The 22911-nt window shown below is 42.5% G+C and overlaps 1 protein-coding gene across 2 annotated transcripts in view; it reads left to right on the top strand.

Annotated features, from left to right (window-relative positions):
* The window catches only part of tspan4a (tetraspanin 4a), a 192308-nt gene that overhangs the window by 33360 nt on the left and 136037 nt on the right, over nucleotides 1-22911 (top strand). Inside the window, exon 2 of one of the 2 annotated variants that reach the window (XM_078794702.1) lies at nucleotides 1991-2070. In XM_078794702.1, the coding sequence (XP_078650828.1) occupies nucleotides 2008-2070 (63 nt within the window). In that variant the 5' untranslated portion in view covers nucleotides 1991-2007. Of the gene's footprint in view, nucleotides 1-357; nucleotides 2071-22911 lie in introns of those variants that run through there. The other variant, XM_058045907.2, reaches the window with a different exon arrangement.

Below are 22911 nucleotides of genomic sequence, written 5' to 3'. Positions count from 1 at the left end.
AAGCCACTCCATATTTAATGAAGCCATGTGTAAATTGAGCAGCTTTGAAACATCCCTGCGGAGTCATAGAGCAACTGACACAGATGGCCAACAGTTTGCGGATCGCATGCATTTATTGAGTACGAATGCCAGCTGCAGTGACCACTTCATTTGTACGGTCGCAGAATCGCACTTCAGGGTGCAGATCTGCGGATGCTGCACGAGCCAGGTCCAGAGTGAAAGCGGGAAAATGCAACATGACCGAAGCCAAGTACGCACTGAGTGCATGGGCTTGTGCGCAACATCAGCCTCTGCATGAGGAATGAGCTCTAGGCAGGAAGTGGAGAGGACAGCAGGATGAAGCACTGGTGTACTTAGAATGCGTGTTATGTGCTGCAGGGCAAGGTACGGTTGTGGTCTGCTCAAGGGAGGCTGGGACCGCAGGACACCGATTGGCTCTACCTGATAGCAGGGAGTGGCCAGAATATGAATGACCGCTGCCGCCTTATGCTTTGGCAGCTTTTTGGGACGGATATGGAGGAGGCATGTGGTGTTTGAGATTGCGCATGCTGAGCGCACAGCATCTGAGCGAGTGAGAGAAGGTGCAAGGAAAAAAGAGGAAGGAGGGGGAGACCGAGAGAGAAGGAGAACGGGAGCTGGTGTAAAGAGAGGGAGGGAGCTCCAGGCAGAAAGAGCGGGCTAGCGCTCAAACACTGCAGTCTTTCTTTTGCTTCTGTGAAGAAGCTGTCTCTTCTCACTGTCTCGTTGCTCGGCCGTGACCCCGTTGGACGCCTTGATCATCTAGAGAGGAGGAGACAAACGCTCCACAGTGGAGGAACCAGAGGAGGGGACACTTTGCCTCGCCGATGAGAGTCTGGAAATTAACACAAGAGGACAAAATGAGGGAGTTGAAGAAGGCGACTTGATTTGTGACGTGTGTGGTCAGTCAGGAGAGAAGGAAGGAGTCACCGTAACACTTTTTGGTTGGAATTGGCAAGTTGGGGCACTTATAAAAGAAGTGCTCATGGAGATGAAAACAGGAATTGTAATTCCCAAAGATTGAGTTGCGTATGTACGTTATCCATCTTTTCATGCTCGGCAGTGTTCCAGCGGCACTTTTACCGGCATCTGTCTCACTTGTCATTTCCACTGCATGTCAGCAAAATCCCATGTCCCACATGCACAGTGCTGAGACACGGCACGAGCGCATGTGTTTAAGAAGTTCCCAAGAGATCCCAATGGGAAAGTTCTCATGAGATCAGGTAGGACATTTCTGTATGGTCTCGACAGTCCTAAGAAGCCCGGATTTAGACGAGAGGGGTTGTTCAAGCTCTCCAGTCATCTGCCTGATTAAAGTGTTCCGAGATGAACCTGCAAACCATTTTATCGGCCAGAGCATGACACCCGTGTTGGAAGGATTAGAGGAAGGGGAACAGGCATGGTCAGATGTGTGTGCTTGGATTATGTCCTAAACACATGAGAATTACACAGGTGTTGTGGTGGGATTACGCACACTCTCCTGCCGTATTATAGGCTTTAGGAGTCAGGTGAATGACAGAGCATTATCTCCAACAGATTAACTCAGATCAAGCTATGACTCTTATAATGATTGAATAATCTGCTCCGGGATTGGATATTTTCCTGATTGATTTTGGAGGTAAAGTGAGGATAGGTGAAAGCAGCACCGGGATTCAGCATCATCACCCCTCCGTGGAATGACTTCTGCTTCCTCACTGTGAACTTTCACCGTTGGCAAAAAAAGCTCGCATTATGAGACGCTCAAGCACGGACGAGACGCCGTACCGGCGCAGTCCATCTCTGGACAGCAAACCCGACACGCCGCCGTTCTCCTCTGGCTTCCATCGCTTCAGCGGAGAGTTTGAATACAAGCGGCCGCCGTTTGCATTCGGCTTCCACACGACAAAGGGGCCGCAAACGTCCAAGGGCCGCGACGGCCAGGGGAAGAAGTATGTGGTGTTTTACCTGGACCTCTCCTTCATATTCCTCCTAGAACTGCGGCGCTGCAGGATGGCTGAAGGTTGTATGATGGCCCTGCGTTACGGGATGGTCTTCTTCAACCTCCTGTTCTGGGTAAGACCTTTTTACATGTCCTTCCATAAATCATGTGCTTTTTCTTTTCATCCAAAGTCATATTTGTCATTTTTCTTGCGTGTTGTGTGGTAATGATGTGAGTTTGAGTGTAAAAGAGATCATGCATTTAGAAATGTGTATAAAGCTTTCTGTGTGGGCGAGTCAAGCCTTTTCTGCTCACTACAAGACACTTGGCGAGTGGGTGTATGCTGACTTGTTTACTGTATTAAGCTTTGGCTTACTTACAGCGTGTATTGTGTGTACTTAATAACAGTATTATTGTTATGGCTGTGCAGTAAATCCTTACCCTCCTCGGCTTTAAGTTTGTACCTGAGCACTGTGATCTAAGTGGCTGTCAGTCTGTGGTAGCTTGCTGATCATATCAGTTTGCCATGGAGCTGTTTGAGCTGCAGTTTCTGTCGCTGCCGCTCCGATAACCTCACAGCAGATCACTTTCATTCACACTGGAAAACCTGTCATGTTCCGCACTGTGGATCAGATACTATAAAGATCATTATCAGCGTCTGACTCTCTTTTGCCACAAACCCCTTTGGGAAATCCGTCCTAACTCGTCAGATACTTTGGAAAGGATGCTGGTCCACACGATTGGCCTGCTGACTTGACTTTTGGATTGCCATATTGGTTTGTTCTTACTGGTAAGGGAACGAGCCGAATGCTGAAATACCATTGAGTTGCCAAGATGCAAGCTCCCTCAGGGATTGAGCAACCTTTTCACCGCCATATCTTCTGTCTGCAATAAACTGCAGTCAGAGAGAGGTCACAGTTTGTTATTAGCACAGCCGTGCGCAACTTTGTGTGTATTGGCTCCTTGGGAAAAATATTGACCCCTTGACCACGCTGAACTATCGTCTTCTGCTCATTTGAGAAGCCAATCATTTCACAAACCTGGTGGTAAACAAGGAAAGAAAAACTGCACTTTTAAAAAAAATACTCATCCACCCCAAGATTCATGTGAGACAAGAACACACATGACAAACTGCAATAATTCACTTAACCTTCCTCTTGTGTTAGTTTTCTGGTATCATCTCTTATGTTAACGGGTGGGTTTTGACCCATGTATTAAATCAGCTATAAAATACACTAAAAACGATAAGTTACCATCAAAATTGCTTCTCATGTCTTGGTTACCTTCTTCGGCTTCCTCATCCATGAAAATGTTGGTTTTAATACTTTTGGTGTGGACATGGAGGCCTTTTTTGTCACTATACCCCTCCATTTCAATTTCCAAAAATGGTCAAATGAACCTCAAAAGAATCATATTCATAAATTGAAGGTTCTTTTGTTATCTGGCTATTACTGAGGGATATAGAACAGCTTCACCACCAGCAACCTCTTCATCTGACTCGCATCATCTGTGTCTTCTGGATCATAGTCCACATTGTCCTCCTGATCATCTCAATGGCTATGCTGGTCTGTCCAATGTGGTCCAGATCTTGGTTCACTGTACTTCTTGCCATTCTTTCCATGATCCAAATTGTAAATGTGAAATCAGCCATCAGTGAAATGAGTGAATTCACCTCACATGTCTGGACCTTGTTTTTCTGCTGGTATACTGGAAAAGCGGTCAAAATGAGAATCACCTGAAGCTTCCATGATGAGAAGAGGAGCTGGTTGTCATTGTGTTGGCTAATTGTACACTTATGATTTCAGTTTTGGCTCAAAATATTGCTTTATAGTCATATTATTATGACCCTAACAATACAGTGGTCATCATTTCAACCAGATGATTTTAAAATTTAGTAAAAATTATTTTTTGGGTTTCATTTTGTTGAAATAGAGTTTCCTGACAAAGTCAAAAAGCCTTGATGCAATAAACAAATGTTATGGGATTCTTTTTATGCATTCAAATGTAAAACGGGTCGGTGCCGACCCTAACACAAGAGGAAGGAGAATCTCCATTTCGCCTACAAAGCCATCTAAAAAAAACGTCTAAATGTATTTCCCCTAGAGCACTATGCCCTCTGGGTAATGTTGACATCTACCAACACAGACCTTGTGAGATTCTACGGACAAATGAAGATCCAGAAGCCGTGCCGACTGAAATGGAGTGTTTCTGCTCACACTGTGGCACACAGTGCTACCATCGATGAATAAGCGTTTTCGAGGAGGACGGCGCTCCAACTGACTGGTTCGCAACAAACAAAGGGTTGCTGGCGCTAACAAACCCTGCAGTGGTAGAAACCTTTTTTTGCACCTATCCCAGATCAACTGGAAAATACGCCTCAGGACAGCCGGACAACTTCCAGAGATTTGTGGTATACCCGTGTGTTACTTAGCAAAGAATTACAGAGTCAACCGTTGATGATGACACGGACAAGTGACAGAGATGAGGGACAATGACTTCCTGTTTCGGTTTCCAATGGTGGCCCAAGGTGGCAGAAGTACATTTGATAAGAGGGTCGCCTTTCCCGTGTATTGATGCGCTCTACAGCCGTGAGTAAGTGGAAAAGCATGGAGGAGTGTCGCGTGCATGGTTGATGGTGATGGTTATGCACTGAAGGGAAATTTTCACACGTGCACGTGTGGTACCCATTATGGCATTGGATGCTCATATCACCTCCTACGAGGTACGAGGTGCATTATTAAAAAAAAATCAAAACAACTATATTATGGAAAGCAGGAAGTGAACAAATGTAACCGTTACTGATTGTAAAAATACCAGATAGAGGGGTAGGATTTAATAAGCTTTGCTTCTTCCTACTCCTTTTGGACATGTGGAACTGGGAACTGATTATGGGATGCACTCAATTGGAATCTGATGCATGTTCAAATGAAATAAAACCATTACCATTACCATTACCATTACCATTACCATTACCATTACCATTACCATTACCATTACCATTACCATTACCATTACCACCCTGCACAGTGATAAATTGGCTGACGGGTGCACAGTGCGCACACGTCACCAAAACCTCACAGGTAGGTTTTTCAGAGTGTCAGGCAGATTTCAGTGGACTGAACAATCACAGCAGCCACTATTTAGTGTATTAGTGCATTTTAGTATGAATTGTCCCATCACATCTGATGTCTGTTCAAAGACGTCACGCATAATGGCTACTCAAACTGATAGCAGCTGAAAGTATGATGCCAACCGGGGCCAGTTCTTCACTGGGGGTCAACGTCCCCCCTAAATAAATGGCTTGCCCCCCAATCGCGCTGGCCACACCCAGTTGGCGCGCTATACGCGCGGCGCACTTGCCTTGCGCTGCGCCTACACCGCGCCAACTCTGCCTGGTCTACGAAATTAGAGCCCAATATTTTTTGTGTCAGAATCCTCTAAAACGTCCGGAAGGGATGTCTTTTGTCTTTTGGTGAATAGTGTTGGGTGATATGGACCATAGCATATTTCACAATATATTTGGGATGTATCACACGATAAGACGATTTCAAACAATATCAAATTTAAATGCACTGCAGTCTTGTATAAAAGCTACAAACCTTGGTTGGTCTCAAATTGTCAGGCAGATTTATATATTGCAAACAAAGTAGCTAACTTTTTGGCCGATCACCATTCACCCATCTGCTATACTACATTCATTCATTTTCTACCTCACGAGGGTCACAGGGGTTGCTGGAGCCTATCCCAGCTGTCTTCGGGCGGGGTACACCCTGGACTGGTGGCCAGCCAATCACAGGGCACATATAGACAAACAACCATTCACACTCACATTCATACCTATGGACAATTTGGAGTGGCCAATTAACCTGGCATGTTTTTGGAGTACCTGGAGAAAACCCACGCATGCACGGGGAGAACATGCAAACTCCACACAGAGATGGCCGAGGGTGGGATTGAACCCTGATCTCCTAGCTGTGAGGTCTGTGCGCTAACCACTCGACTGCCGTGCAGCACTGCTATACTTATTTTGAAAAAAAATAACTACATGTGAAACACTACATACTTATTGTTTTAACTGCACATGATGTAGTTCTCTCAAACGGAGATGAAAAGTTTATAAAATTGCTGTCTAAACAACTTAATTATGCCTGTTACTTATCAGGGTTTTTTTCATTAAAAAACAAACTTGCACAACATTTTAATATTCATATAACATATTCATGACTATTTAAAACTTGCATCCAATTGACATTTAAAAAAAAAAAAACAACCAATCAAAGCATTCATTTAAACATAAAAAACGATGTGTCATCCTTGCTGTACGTCGGTATTTAAGATAAGTTAGCTATTTTAGGAATCAAGGCTCCCTGCATAAAAAAAACGAGACACTTTCTGTCGGTTGCCAAAAATGTGTTCACTATGCATTGAAGCTGAAAATGAGGTGTGTAAATGTATGGTAACAAATTGAAATCACAACAGGAGTCTTCACAGGAGGTGCGGAGGCTCAGGTGTTAACAGCAGTGAGCTAGGAAATGATAACATAGGATAAAAGTGAAGATCAGACGACAGCAAAGGGAGCCGAAGCTATTATGCTCTAGAAGCCTGTGTTGTTCATCTTACTGATGCTTTAGCATCCGCACAGCTCAGTGTTATAGCATCATGTCATACAATCATCCATCCATCCATTTATTATTACCTTTATCCTCATTAGGGTCGCTGGGGTATGCTGGAGCCTATCCCAGCTTACTAAATTTGAATATTCATTCATTCATTCATTCTCTACCGCATTTTCCTCACGAGGGTCGTCCCTGGGCGAAAGGCAGGGTCCACCCTGGACTGGTGGCCAGCCAATCACAGGGCACATATAGACAAACAACCATTCACACTCACATTCATACCTATGGACAATTTGGAGTGGCCAATTAACCTAGCATGTTTTTGGAATGTGGGAGGAAACCTATGCATGCACGGAGAACATGCAAACTCCACACATAATGGCCGAGGGTGGAATTGAACCCTGGTCTCCTAGCTGTGAGGTCTGCGCACTAACCACTAGACCGCCGTGCAGCCCTCAAATTTGAATATTAATAATAGTAATAAAGTTTATGTTTGACTCGGTATGGTTCGATCAACTTCGTATGAGCAATATTGGGGCGGCGGTATCCCGCCTGCAGAGGGTACCAAATAAGTACCGAGCAGACATAAATATGAATGTTTTTCCCCCGCATCTTTGCGGTGCCCACCAGGGAATTACCACCCTGGGCAATTGGTCCTGTGGCCCCCAGCTAAAACTGCCAGTATGTTCAGGTATGACATCGGACTGCCTCTGCTGAAGGCAGGATGGGACCCAGGATTTTATCTGTTGGAGGAAGCTGACAGCTCCTCTGTGTCCACTTTGCTAATGTTTTGTTGCAGTAGAGATTGCCTGGAAGACAGCAGAATTTTCCGGGTTTGAATCTGTGTGGCTCTGTCTGTGGGAGGTTTGCATGCTCCCACTGTACTTTGTGGGTTCTCCTCAGACCTCCTCTCACCGTCCACAAAAAATGTTCAGTCGAATTGTCTTATTCCTTTGTTGAATTGCCACTACTATATGACAGCCTTGTGAGTCTACCTTGCCTCTCTCACTGTAACTCAGACTGGGAACTGTCCATCCACTCCCTGGACTTTATTCCCAAGGGGGCAATTAAAATGACATTCAGAGTAGCAGCATGATTTATACAAAAAAAAGGAAACTCTAAAAAAATCTGCAAATAGTTTTTATATCAAGTTTTTACATGCACCTGTTCTATTATTTAAAGGGGCCTTATTCTATGTTTACAACTTTAGTCCACGTGTGATGCTTTGCCGAGTGTCCAGAGTGATTGGCGGCTGATTGACTTTTTCATGAAATGTGTATGAATTGTATGTATGTAAGTGTATGAATCTAAGCTATAGTAAGGCAGCAATTTCATTTTTTTTTGTATTTAATGAATAGAAAAATAAATGGTGATATACGTATATTAGTATGTATTAAGAGCTCCAAATGTAATGTCTGTAATGTCAATTATTGGATGCTGGAGGGGTCATGGATTCTGTGCGCTGTTACAAGGAGATCCCAGACTAGCCTGGGACAACATTATAATAAGGTAGGGATAAATGTAAGGAGGTCATTCATTTTACTTCTGTTTCAGGAATGGAAAAAATCCAATAAAAATGGGAAAATAAAACTCTTTCATTTTGAGTTTGACTTTTTAGGATCATTATAACTGACATCAGAACAGTAATGCACCGCAGCGTCAAACACTAAAATATTCACCTGTGTTTCTATTTTTTTTTTAAGGCAGCAATCTCAATTTTTTTTGTTTTTGGGGAGCTAAAGTCCTACCTCATGGTCACTCGCTCACCACATAAAGCTGTGGTGAGCTGTGTGTGTGCGGGGGGGGGGGGGGGGGGCCCATCCCAGCTGTCTTGGGGCGAGAGGCGGGGTACACCCTGGACTGGTGGCCAGCCAATCACAGGGCACATATAGACAAACAACCATTCACACTCACATTCATACCTATGGACAATTTGGAGTGGCCAATTAACCTAGCATGTTTTTGGAATGTGGGAGGAAACCGGAGTACCCGGAGAAAACCCACGCATGCACGGGGAGAACATGCAAACTCCACACAGAGATGGGCATGGGTGGAATTGAATAGCTGTGAGGTCTGCATGCTAACCACTCGACCGCCGTGCAGCCCATATATTCATCCACTGTGTTTTGGCCTGAATGCAGATTTCCTCTCTCCACAATTTGGGAATCATGAGTTGGTTCATTAAAAAAAAGACTATAGTACCCCATGAATCTAATAGTATTTTAAACATCTTGGTAATATGTGTCTATGGAGTGGATGTAGAGGGGCAGTGGGGTGACAAGTGGGACTGTGGGAATTCAGGGGAAAAAAGTAATTCTCAGTGTGATATGGAAGTTCAACAGTGCAATGAGCACTGATCAGTTTGGGGATTTGGTGCCTGTCAAGCCTCCAATAACCCTCAGCAGTGCTCAGAAATCAGACGAGCATCTATCTAATCCCAATTTCTGAAAATGTATGACCGGTATGAGATTTGACTTGTCATCCCTTTGGACCTATAAATGAATGAAAATAAATAAAATAAAATGAAAAAAAATGAAACCTAAACTAGATTAAAATCTGAACTCAAAACTACTTACCGATTCTATGTTATTCTAGATTGTATGCCTACCTGAGTGATAAAAATAAGTAATTTAAAATGATTGTATAAAATTTTTGTCATTCACAATACCACTCAATACTGTTCCTATGACAGTATACTCAATCACATACATGGCGATTATTAATGTTTTATTTTATGTTATTATTTTATTTTATAAAGTTAATGCATTTTAATGATGAGGTTATTTGTTTGTCAGCAAAAATCACATTTTGTGTGTGAATATGTGTGTATATGTGTGTGAATGAGGGGGACCCAAGTGGAAGAGTGAGGTTACAGGGAGAAGAGATACAGAAGGTGGAGAATGTTAAGTACTTCTGGTCAACAGTTCAGAACAATGGAGATTGTGAAAAGGAGGTGAAGAAGCGTGTGCAGGCAGGATGGAACGGGTGGAGAAAAGTGTCAGGTGTGATGTGTGATAGAAGAGTTTCAGCTAAAATGAAAGGAAAGGTATACAAAACTGTGGGGAGACCAGCCATGTTGTTTGGTCTAGAGACAGTACCACTGAGGAAAAGACAGGAAGCAGAACTGGAGGTAGCAGAGATGAGGATGCTGAGGTTCTCAGTGGGAGTGACCAGGATGGATAGGATCAGGAACAAGTACATTACACGTTAGAGGCCTTGGAGATAAAGTCAGTTATCGACCAGACTGAGGTGGTTGGGTCATGTCCAGAGGAAAGATAGTGAATATATTGGTAGAAGGATGCTGCCAGGCAGGAGGCGTAGAGGAAGACCAAAGAGGAGGTTTATGGATGTAGTGCAGAAGACGGGGTTGAATGGAGGAGATTGATTTGCTGTGGCGACCCCTGAAGGGAAAAGCCCAAAGAGAAAGAAGAAGAATTGCCCCAAAAATGTGCAGTATTACGGACTGCTGTGTCTATAAATAAAGTTGTGGATGTATTCACATTACACACTTTGTTACTTTCTCAATGAATAGTGCATGAATATTATCGACAAAGTATGCAGGACGTGCTGACCCTTTTTTCTCCTAGTATTATTTTATATAGATATCATTAGGACGGATGTGTGTCTGTAATTGGATCTTGTCTGATATCCAAATGTACGCATGTTCACTGCTGCTCATGTCAAAAAAAAAAAAACAATGAAAGAATGTTGGCATCTCAATTTGGCTGCGCTAAAAAAAGAAGCACTGAAAGAAGGCAAAATAACGACGCGCTCACCATGCATCAATGAATACCTTGGGACAAGTAACGTATAACGTACAGTCGACAGCTGAACAACAAGACTGACAGGCATCATTATCCCACCAAATCTGGGTGCCGCTCAATTGACGGAAGCTGCACGTAACAAGCTCTAGAATGTTGGTTCTATTCCAGGTGGAATTGCTGCTAGTCTTCTAGAATTGTTTTTGATTGTGTGAAACTGTGCTGAAAAAGCTTCAGCTTTTATTGTTTTGGAAATAGTTTGTCACAGAAACACATTTATTCAAAGCACCCACAAGGTCTGCTTAGCCATTGTGTGTCTCCACAGCCACCCTTGAAAAGAAAGTGAAAAGAAGCCGATATTACTCAAACGGGAGCATTAAAGTGTTAAATACATTTAAACTCCGCCCAAGCTTGGTAATGCCTCTTTCCAAACAAACCACCGTGAAAACCTAAAAAAGGTTTTTTTTACGCTTCAAGACAAATGCTGATTATCCCCTAATGTAGAGGCGATGACTCTTGCACAAAATTGCAACAGTGGGAAACACAAAATATGCAAACACTAATTGCCGGAAACCACCACCGAGCTGGGGAAAAATGGCCCAAAGCGAAAAAAGAAATACATAAACACTTTTTAATGAATTTGGATTGCATTAGAGGGGATTTTCCTGACTTTTATTAACAGCGTCGGGGTGGATGATCCCCCTTTCAACGGCGGGTGATTCTGGGACAGAAATGGAAGCGATAGAAATGGCGGCTGTAGGAAGAGCCTGAAGACATGTTCTCTGAAGTTGTGTTTACTTGTCGTCATAATGTAGGTCAGAGCCCAGTGGAGGATCCAGAGATTGCCAGAGTTGTGAATGGATTGCATCTGTCTCTAATGATTTTGCCAGATCAATAGAAATTGCCCTTCTACTGATCTAAGAGTTGTCTGCCCCGCCCAGTTCAGCCCTCGCTGCCACACGGTCCATCGATTCCCGGCAAGACAGAGGGGACGTGGACGGCATGAGCAGCCCTCTTAATAAGGCCGCAGTTTGCATTTGCTGAGTATGGCATGTTTGTGCACACAAACACCAAAGACAACAATACTCTGCTCCTTCTGGCGTTGGAAGAAACCTGGAAGTGGAGGAGGGACGCCAGGGATATCGTCACACTTTTTCTTTTCCCATCTCATTATTATTGCTTGGGGATGACAGCAGCGCCTGTGTTTGTATTTCTTTTCACGATCAGCAATCCAATCACATCGACCTCATGGTGCTCACATGGCAGGTTGGAGGTAAACAAATTTGGATTTTCACTCAATTCTTGTGAATGTGCGAAACCTCGGAGTAAGTGCTAAGCTAAGGGCTAATGAGTGGAATTGGGATGCATCCTCTGAGTGTACAGAGAATACACTACGTGCAGTACAGTACTCTCCACACTCAACTGTTGATGAGGAGGTGGGTGATCAAGAGAGGCGTGGTACACCCTGGACTGGTGGCCAGCCAATCACAGGGCACATATAGACAAACAACCATTCACACTCACATTCATACCTATGGACAATTTGGAGTGGCCAATTAACCTAGCATGTTTTTGGAATGTGGGAGGAAACCGGAGTACCCGGAGAAAACAATGATAAAAAATATATGATATTTATTTTCAATTCTATTCAATGAGTTGTTTCCATGCCAGTGTTGTATTGATCGGCGTAATCTTGCCTGTAGCAGACATCTGTGTGGGCTTAGCTCAACCTCCCATAGCTGACACGATGCCGTTGCCGTTCCTTTCCGAAGACTGCAAACACATTAGAAATTCATTTGATTATTACTAAACAGCTTCCAATCTTTCATTGTTTCTTGCCTCATACTAAAAGTTGGCCACAGTTCCAAAGTCAGCTCAGTTGGCTGACTCCATGTTTGCACAGTGTACGCAAAGTTTAGTGACTGCAGGCTTGAACAGAGTCGTACATTTTATTTACAGCACCACTAAAAATACAGTGAGCTGCCAATGTACTAATTGCCTTCACAAGCTATTTAACTTTACTTTAACTGGACAACACAAATAAAAGTACCAATTTACCACTGAAACCCTTTAAACACATGTTAGCAATATTGATGGTCAGAGACCTTGACAGTGATGTCCAACGGGACCCAGCATTAGAACCTACCACCCATAATATTGGTAAGAATTCACGTACAAAAAATCGTGTCTGTTGGAGAAGCAGTGCAGCCCCTCGGGTGCTTCCATCATGGATGGATTATACAAGGTCGGTGGTGCCAAGGGGCTGTGAGCATGGATCTGGGGTCCATGGAGGTCCAATAGAGAGACAGTAAAGGGAAAATGAGAATAACAATGGACATTTTTGACTAAGCTCACATTCCTATGTGAAAAGCTGGTGGCTACTCAGATCCACCCAGCCTGACTTTTATACGACTTCCATCATTTGCAGGGTCAAATAAGCAAAAAGTGCACAGTTTCATTGGCAATGATAAAATGTCAGAGAGCTCAGGTCAGCTCTAAATGAATGCATGCTGTACAAAAAAAGTTCTGATATGCAAAAAATGGTATGTAAAAATCAATACAATGATAAATAGGACAATAAAGCATAGAATACACAAATGTGGACTATCCATCAGCAGTACAAAGTTGTCCTGGCCGATAATAGTACAGTAAAAGAGTACTCATTGATAATGCATTTGTTGTGCACACATGGCAACGATTTTCACAGCTTGAACAGTCATAGTCCCAGGACCCGTTTCAAGGCCACTTTTCTTGCAAATATTGGAGAACAGTTCTCAATTGGTTTGGCTGCAGTATCCACCTTCAGGCGTTATGATCTAAATCAGTGATTTTCAACCTTTTTTGGGCCACGGCACGTTTTTTACATTGGAAAAATCTTGTGGCACACCACTAACCAAAAATGTTACAAAATGTCACCACGACCTCACACGTGCATCAATAAGTCTATGGGAGGAACAAGGTAGGTGTTGCCACACGGACCAATATTACATTGCTCTGCCAGTCTTTACACCACAGACACTCCACAGTAGCCACGTCTTTACATCACCACTTTTTCTCTTTCCCAATGACCTTTCGGGAAACAATGGTATCCATGGAAAGGAATATTCCAATCTCTTATCTACATGCGCCGTGAAAATCAAACAGAATAGTCAATAGGGCATGCCCAGTAAAACGTAAACATCAACATCACGTGATACCGGCTTCCCCAAGTTTTTCTTTCACTTGATGGAATAACTCCGTATTGCCAGTTTTTCATCTGTCCAGTCTTGGAATTTAGTTTGAATCAAAAACAAACTTTGCTTAGTAGTCCAGTGCTGATTGCTGGCCTCCATTTTTAAAACTGAAGAACGTCTGGATCTGCGTGTTACGTCACCCGGGATCAATTTAAACAGGAAAAGACCAAATTCAATTTTGCTAATATTTTATAATTAAACTCAGGACATGTTTTATATTGATATATATTTTCTTTTTTAATAAAACTGGACTTGTGAATGGCGTATAGAAGGGTTTAGATTCTGTGCCACAGATGGCGGTAATGCACACGAAAGCTGCTTGCCAACCACCAATAAACAACAGAAGAAGAAAAACACCACGAAGAAGAAGGCACCCTGACAAATTTCCGTTTGAGCGGGTACAAGATACCTCAATCGGATTGGTTAAAGGAATATTCCACCCCTGTTCAATTCTTTCCGTTTGAGTAAATAAACCAAATGCAATTGGAATATTTGGGTCCATGTATACTATTGACATAATGCCTATTGACATAATATTTGCAAATAATGATTAATAAATGTTAATTATAAAAAGTGATATTGGATAATTCCTCACGGCACACCTGATGGTTTCTCAGGGTACACGAGTGTGTCGCGGCACAGTGGTTGAAAATCACTGGTCTAAATGGTCTAAATGTCATTTGTACCATTATTAGAGCCCCCTAGACATGAGATAACACCCCTATAGTCACCTTTAGACTTCATCCATCCATTTTCTATGCCGCTTATCACTGTGGTTGCGGGTATGCTGGAGCCTATCCCAGCTCTCTTTGGGCGAGAGGCGGGGTACACCCTGGACTTGTCGCCAGCCAATCACAGGGCACATGTAAAAAAAGAACCATTGACACTCACATTCATACCTGGGTCTACAGTGCATCCAGAAAGTATTCACAGCGCTTTACTTTTTCTACATTTTGTCATGTTACAGCCTCATTCCAAACTGTATTAAATTAATCTCTTACCTCAAAATTCTACACAAAATACTCCATTATGACAATGTGAAAAAAGGTTTTTTTGACATGTTTTGAATTTATAAAAAATAGAAAACAAAAAAAATCACATTTACATACAGTGAAGAAAATAAGTATTTGAACACCCTGCTATTTTGCTATTTCTCCCACTTAGAAATCATGGAGGGGTCTGAAATTTCCATCGTAGGTGCATGTCCACTGTGAGAGAGATAAACTAAAAAGAAAAATCCAGAAATCACAATGCATGATTTTTTAACAATTTATTTGTGTGATACAGCTGCAAATAAGTATTTGAACACCTGTGTATCATCTAGAATTCTGACCCTGAAAGACCTGTTAGTCTGCCCATTAGAAGTCCACCTGCACTCCATGTATCATCCTGAATCAGATGCACCTGTTTGAGGTCGTTAGCTGCATAAAGACACCTGTCCACCCCATACAATCAGTAAGACTTTAACTTGTAACATGGCGAAGACCAAAGAGCTGTCCAAAGACACCAGAGACAAAATTGTACACCTCCACAAGGCTGGAAAGGGCTACGGAGCAATTACCAAGCAGCTTGGTGAAAAAAGGTCCACTGTTGGAGCTATCATTAGAAAATGGAAGAAGCTAAACATGACGGTCAATCTCAATCGGAGTGGAGCCCCATGCAAGATATCACCTCGTGGGGTCTCAATGATTCTAAGAAAGGTGAGGAATCAGCCCAGAACTACACGACAGGACTTGGTCAATGACCTGAAAAGAGCTGGGACCACCGTTTCCAAGGTTACTGTAGGTAATACACTAAGACGTCATGATGTGAAATCATGCATGGCACGAAAGGTTCCCCTGCTTAAACCAGCACATGTCAAGGCCCGTCTTAAGTTTGCATATGACCATTTGGATGATACAGAGGAGTCATGGGAGAAAGTTTTATGGTCAGATGAGACCAAAATAGAACTTTTTGGTCATAATTCCAATAAGCGTGTTTGGAGGAAGAAGAATGAAGAGTACAATCCGAAGAACACCATCCCTACTGTGAAGCATGGGGGTGGTAGCATCATGCTTTGGGGGTGTTTTTCTGCACATGGGACAGGACGAGTGCACTGCATTAAAGAGAGGATGACTGGGGCCGTGTATTGTGAGATTTTGGGGAACAACCTCCTTCCCTCTGTCAGAGCATTGAAGATGGGTCGTGGCTGGGTCTTCCAACACGACAACGACCCGAAGCACACAGCCAGGAAAACCAAGGAGTGGCTCCGTAAGAAGCATATCAAGGTTCTAGCATGGCCCAGCCAGTCTCCAGACCTGAACCCAATCGAAAATCTTTGGAGGGAGCTCAAACTCCGTGTTTCTCAGCGACAGCCCAGAAACCTGACTGATCTAGAGAAGATCTGTGTGGAGGAGTGGGCCAAGATCCCTCCTGCAGTGTGTGCAAACCTGGTGAAAAACTACAGGAAACGTTTGACCTCTGTAATAGCAAACAAAGGCTACTGTACCAAATGTTAACATTCATTTTCTCAGGTGTTCAAATACTTATTAGCAGCTGTATCACACAAATAAATTGTTAAAAAATCATGCATTGTGATTTCTGGATTTTTCTTTTTAGTTTATCTCTCTCACAGTGGACATGCACCTACGATGAAAATTTCAGACCCCTCCATGATTTCTAAGTGGGAGAAATAGCAAAATAGCAGGGTGTTCAAATACTTATTTTCTTCACTGTAAGTATTCACAGCCTTTGCTTAATACTTTGTTGATCCACCTTTGGCAGCAATTACAGCCTCAAGTCTTTTTGAATATGATCCCACAAGTTTAGCACACCTATCTTTAGGCAGTTTTGCCCATTCTGCTTTGCAATAAGTCTCAAGCTCCATCAGGTTGGATGGGAGACGTCTGTGCACAGCCATTTTCAGATCTCTCCAGAGATGTTCGATCGGATTCAAGTCTGGACTCTGGCTGGGCCACTCCAGGACATTCACGGAGTGGTTCTGAAGCCAATCTTTTGAGATCTTGGCTGTGTGCTAATGTCTACTGTCTATATGGTCAAGGTACATGACCAGTCTACTGAGGTCAAGAGCGCTCTGGAGCAGGTTTTCATCCAGGATATCTCTATATATCTCTATTATATATTCATTTTTCCTTCTATCCTGACTAGTCTGCCAGTTCCTGCTGCTGAAAAACATCCCCACAGCATGATGCTGCCACCACCATGCTTCACTGTAGGGATGGTATTGGCCTGGTGATGAGCAGTGCCTGGTTTCCTCCAAACATGGCGCCTGGCATTCACACCAAAGAGTTCAATCTTTGTCTCATCAGACCAGAGAATTTTGTTTCTCATGGTCTGAGAGTCATTCAGGTGCTTTTTGGCAAATTCCAGACGGGCTGCCATGTTCCTTTTACTAAGGAGTGGCTTTCGTCTGGCCACTCTACCATACAGGCCTGATTGGTGGATTGCTGCAGAGATGGTTGTCCTTCTGGAAGGCTCTCCTCTCTCCACAGAGGAACGCTGGAGCTCTGACAGAGTGACCATCGGGGCCTTGGTCACCTCCCTGACTAAGGCCCTTCTTCCCCGATCGCTCAGTTTAGAAGGCCGGCCAGCTCTAGGAAGAGTCCTGGTGGTTCCAAACGTCTTCCATGTACGAATAATGGAGGCCACTGTGCTCATTGGGACCTTCAAAGCAGCAGAAATGTTTCTGTATCCTTCCCCAGATTTGTGCCTCAAGACAATCCTGTCTCGCAGGTCTACAGACAGTTCTTTTGACTTCATGCTTGGTGTTTGTGCTCTGACATGCACAGTCAACTGTGGGACCTTATATAGACAGTTATTATATTTCCAAATCATGTCCAATCAACTGAATTTACTGCAGGTGGACTCCAATTAAGCTGTAGAAAGATCTCAAGGATGATCAGTGGAAAAAAGATGCACCTGAGCTCAATTTTGAGCTTCATGGCAAAGGCTGTGAATACTTATGTAAATGTGATTTCTTTGTTTTCTATTTTTAATAAATTAAAAACATGTCAAAAAAAACTTTTTTCACATTGTCATAATGGAGTATTTTGTGTAGAATTTTGAGGTAAGAGATTAATTTAATACAGTTTGGAATGAGGCTGTAACATGACAAAATGTGGAAAAAGTGAAGCGCTGTGAATACTTTCCGGATGCACTGTATTTGTGTTCAGCACTCATCAAGTCAGGATAGCAGACGGGCGCCCTCTGTAGGTGAGTGTCTGTGCTGACGCCCCCGTGTGGCTCAAATGTCCGCCACATGATCAAACCACAGCACATGTACAGTATATGCTCAGTATATCTCGTTCATGGATGATACTATAGAAATGAAACTAGCGGTCTTACGATGGTTTGTGGTTGCTTGACCGCTGTGGTTCATTGAGGAAAATATGAAATCCAGCATCTACTGTGGCATTCCGAAGCAAAGCATGACATGACATAACCTCGAACACACAAGATGACAACTCCCTTGCTGAGGAAGATGAATGTGAAGGTGATGGAGTATGTTTTTAGTCGAAAGGGCAATGATAATCACACTTCATTGTGAAAGCTTAGGTACCAGCATGTTGCCATCTCACGTCTTTTGGACATTAACCAAATGCTACTTTAACCTAATATCCCATTGACATCATCACCATATTATCACTCGTCTTCCTCTTGCTGTAAATATGTTTTCAAATGTCTCTATCGGCTATCAAGAGAACACTTGATGTGTACACATAACTTTTGAGTGGGAGTCCCTGTAACTCAGACTGGGAACTGTCCATCCACTCCCTGGACTTTATTCCCAAGGGGGCAATTAAAATGACATTCAGAGTAGCAGCATGATTTATACAAAAAAAAGGAAACTCTAACAAAAAAAAATCTGCAAATAGTTTTTATAGTTCTATAGTTTTTATATCAAGTTTTTACATGCACCTGTTCTATTATTTAAAAGGGCCTTATTCCATGTTTACAACTTTAGTCCACATGTGATGCTTTGCCGAGTGTCCAGAGTGATTGGCGGCTGATTGACTTTTTCATGAAATGTGTATGAATTGTATGTATGTAAGTGTATGAATCTAAGCTATAGTAAGGCAGCTATTTCAATTTTTTTTCTGTATTTAATGAATAGAAAAATAAATGGTGATATACGTATTTTAGTATGTATTAAGAGCTCCAAATGTAATGTCTGTAATGTCAATTATTGGATGCTGGAGGGGTCATGGATTCTGTGCGCTGTTACAAGGAGATCCCAGACTAGCCTGGGACAACATTATAATAAGGTAGGGATAAATGTAAGGAGGTCATTCATTTTACTTCTGTTTCAGGAATGGAACTGTCTTGTGTGAAAAAAAAAAAATCAATAAAAAAGGGAAAATAAAACTCTTTCATTTTGAGTTTGACTTTGTAGGATCATTATAACTGGCATCAGAACAGTAATGCACCGCAGCGTCAAACACTAAAATATTCACCTCTGTTTCTTTTTTTTTTTTTTTTTTAAGGCAGCAATCACAATTTTTGTTGTTTTTGGGGAGCTAAAGTCCTACCTCATGGTCACTCGCTCACCACATAAAGCTGTTTTGTGAACAAAGCCGGATTCTCCAATATTCATCCATTCTTTCATTCATTTTCTACTGCTTATCCTCACGAGGGTCATGGGGGGGTGCTGGAGCCTATCCCAGCTGTCTTCGGGAGGGGGGGGGGGGTACACCCTGGACTGGTGGCCAGCCAATCACAGGGCACATATAGACAAACAACCATTCACACTCACATTCATACCTATGGACAATTTGGAGTGGCCAATTAACCTAGCATGTTTTTGGAATGTGGGAGGAAACCGGAGTCTATGTTTTCAAATCTCTATCAGCTATCAAGAGAACACTTGATAACTTTTGAGTATGAGTGAACGCTCACACTTGAACCCCTTTACTGGGTTTACTAATGAACCCAGGACTGAGTGGATGGAGTCAAACTGCTGAGCGGGTGGTGCCAAGGCGCCAGACAGCAACGAGTTGGCATTTTGTGACTAAAGTATATTTTTTCATCTTCTTGCACATCTGCAACCAGATGTAGTCCCGTATTGAGTTGACAAGGGCCATCCTTTATCGGGTTGAGAATGAAAAATAATCTGTAAAAGTTTTAGTCAAGTGACGACAGCTTGTCACAGTCTAAACCTGTTGATGGCCCTCTTTTAACTTGCATTAAAATTTGGCTATTCTACCATCTTGTTTACACATTTTGCCTGACTCCACTGTCTATCTGACTGTAGCTAGGTAGCCATAGTTATCCGCCTCGTCTTTAGTTAACAGACTCCAAATGTGACCCCTTTTAAGATAAGTTCTAACTTTCCAAGTGTTAAGTCTTACCTAACAACCTTTCTATCTTGGCACGATGAGAATAATTATTTCTGAACATACGAGTTAAACTCAGATAAGACTGAAATCATAGTCCATTGTTCCCAGCGCCTGAGAGACAAGATTGCACATATTACTACCTTATATGGTCCTGCACAGTACAGTCAGGTTTTGGTGTCGTCTTCGATCAGGACCTTCCCTTTAGTTCCCAAATACGACAAGTGTCAACAACGGCATTCTTCCTTGTATGAAAACATGAATGTTCTTGCACTATCAGATGCAGAAAAACCTGTTCATGCTCTTTTGACCTCCAGGTTGGATTATTAAAGCCTTAAAGACGACCTATTATGCTCATTTTCTGACCTATGAATTTAGTCCTATGGAGCAGCTAACACGATAACCCACACAGAAAGCTTTCGAGATCTTCCAGAATCCGCACCTATTCCGTCTGTATTTCCTTAGATTTCTAAAACATTCTATTTTAATTTATTCCAACCACGGCCCGCCTCTGGGCATGAACACTCCTTTGTGATTGGTCCCGCTCAGTTTGTACAGCAAACAGCTTGTCCAGCTTGCACCCGGGCAGCCACAGTGCTAGAAAAAAACCCTCTGAAACGGAGTGTTCGGCCATCCCTAACTTAGTCATTATCTGAAACTTTGGCATGGTTTAACACAAGAATACAACATTCTAGCTACATTTATGGGTCAGAAAAGTAGACAAAGCATAATTGGTACCCTTTAACCAGAACCAGAACAAAAGACCACATCTCACCCGTATTAGCCTCACTGGACTGGTTACCTGTACAATTATCTGTACAGTTTAGTTTTAAATTCTCCTTCTTGCATCTAAGAGCTCCAAGAACCCCATCAACCCGGTAGAACCATGTACTCCCAGAATTTACAATTACTCGCTACTCTAGAATGGGAGGTAGAGCATTTAGTTATCAGGCTCCTCTGTTGTGGAACCATCTCCCCCAATTAATCCAGGGGGCAGGCACCCTGTTCTTTTTTAAAAGTCAACTCTAAACTTCTACCTCTTTGCTAAAGCAAATAGTTAGAACTGACCCCTGATACGCTGATCTGTATTAAAGACACTCCTCTATGATCCTTGGGCGAAGACTTCTAGCTTGATATACCATCCATCCCTCTACTCTGTTTTTATATCTAAACCCAACCGGTCGAGACAGACAGCCTCCCCCCAGAGCCTGGGTTCTGTTAAGTTTCTTTCACCAAGTGCTTGCTCATGTGCAATTTCAGTTGGTTCTCTGTTTTCATTTCTGAATGTGACCTTCATGTGTAAAGTGCCATGAGAGAATATTGAAATAAATTGATTGATTAATACCGAAATTATACAAAACTGTGGGGAGACCAGCCATGTTGTTTGGTCTAGAGACAGTGCCACTGAGGAAAAGACAGGAAGAAGAACTGGAGGTAGCAGAGATGAGGATGCTGAGGTTCTCATTGGGAGTGACCAGGATGGATAGGATCAGGAAGGAGTACATCAGAGGGACATTACATGTTAGAGGCCTTGGAGATAAAGTCAGTTATCGGCCAGACTGAGATGGTTGGGACATGTCCAGAGGAGAGATAGTGAATATATTGGTAGAAGGATGCTGCCAGGTAGGAGGCATAGAGGAAGACCAAAGAGGAGGTTTATGGATGTAGTGAAGGAGGACATGAGGGTAGTTGGTGTGAGAGAGACAGATGCAGAAGAAGGGTTGGATGGAAGAGGAGGTTTATTTGCTGTGGCGACCCCTGAAGGGAAAAGCCCAAAGACAAAGAAGAAGAAGATTGATTAATTAACTGAATCCTACTTGGTGGAAATTCACTTGGTTGGGTCTAGAATTGATTAATCGCAATAAACGTGGTCCAACTGTATTGAAATACATTTTTCTGATCATGAAATTTGCATTGTTAACCTTTTTGCTGCTACAGTTTAAAATAAATGTTCAGTTTCCACATTCCACATCACCTCGTACTTTGAGGTACATTATTAAAACAAACAAACAAAAAAAACCCCTTAAACTCTTTATGGAAAGCAGGAAGTGAACAAATGTAACAGTTACTGATTGTAAAAGTACCAGATGGAGGGGTAGGATTTAATATGCTTCTTCCTACTCCTTTTGGACATGTGGAACTGGGAACTGATTATGGGATGCACTCAATTGGAATCTGATGCATGTTCAAATGAAATAAAACCATTACCATTCCCATTCCCATTCCCATTCCCATTACCATTACTATTTGAAAAGGTTGTAGCATGGATATAATGCTGCTTGTAGACTGTTTATACTATAAACTCACTTTTGAAAACAGTTTGCATAGAAACATGACCACAAATGTTGCCCAGACTGTAGTTACAGTAGTAGTAGTAGTAAGTAAGCAGTCACTACATGAAGCCCCATATTTGCAGTGACGGGCTTGTGAAATTTACCAAATGTTTCTTGTCCCAATTTTGCAACTTTGGTGCTTAAAGTGTAAAACGTCTAAATCTGAGGGACTTTGGCCAATCCGTGCGTTTCATGTGTTCCGGATGCGATAGCATCATCCACGGGTAGAGTGAGTGTCGGGCCAAGCGAGTGAAGAAGCAGCATGACTGATTTTATCATGAAGATCTGGGAGTGATCAAAAGAAGTCCTAATTGTTTCCACCAGTGCAAAATCAAGTCTGACATGAAGTTGTAATGAAAATGATTCATCAAGCCAAATACCGATACTTCTAATCCAGAGTAGAGAGTTCTAGCCTCTTAAAATCAATATCTCTTTAAAGTAATGCATGGTGTTTTTCTGGCTGGCATTATTGGAGAAACGTCGGTTGGCAAGTGCATCTTTCAAGAGCATGGGAAAAAATTGTAGATTGCCCGCAGCATATTGTACTGAGTCAGCCAAACAGCACAGAAAACAATCATCTGTGTAAAGACACTCTTTTACACAGGAGCCTTTTCCAGTGCTATAAATTATAAATAAGACACATTTTAAAAGTGTTCCTTGTTGAATATTATTTGTGACTGTTTAAAATAAGGCTCCCTAT

This window comes from Doryrhamphus excisus, linkage group LG11, assembly GCF_037039965.1.
Source record: "Doryrhamphus excisus strain RoL-2023G ecotype Guam linkage group LG11, RoL_Dexc_Guam_v1.1, whole genome shotgun sequence".
NCBI lineage: Eukaryota > Metazoa > Chordata > Actinopteri > Syngnathiformes > Syngnathidae > Doryrhamphus > Doryrhamphus excisus.
The sequence above is the reverse complement of the archived record's forward strand: the minus strand, read 5'-3'. Positions and strand labels throughout refer to the sequence as shown.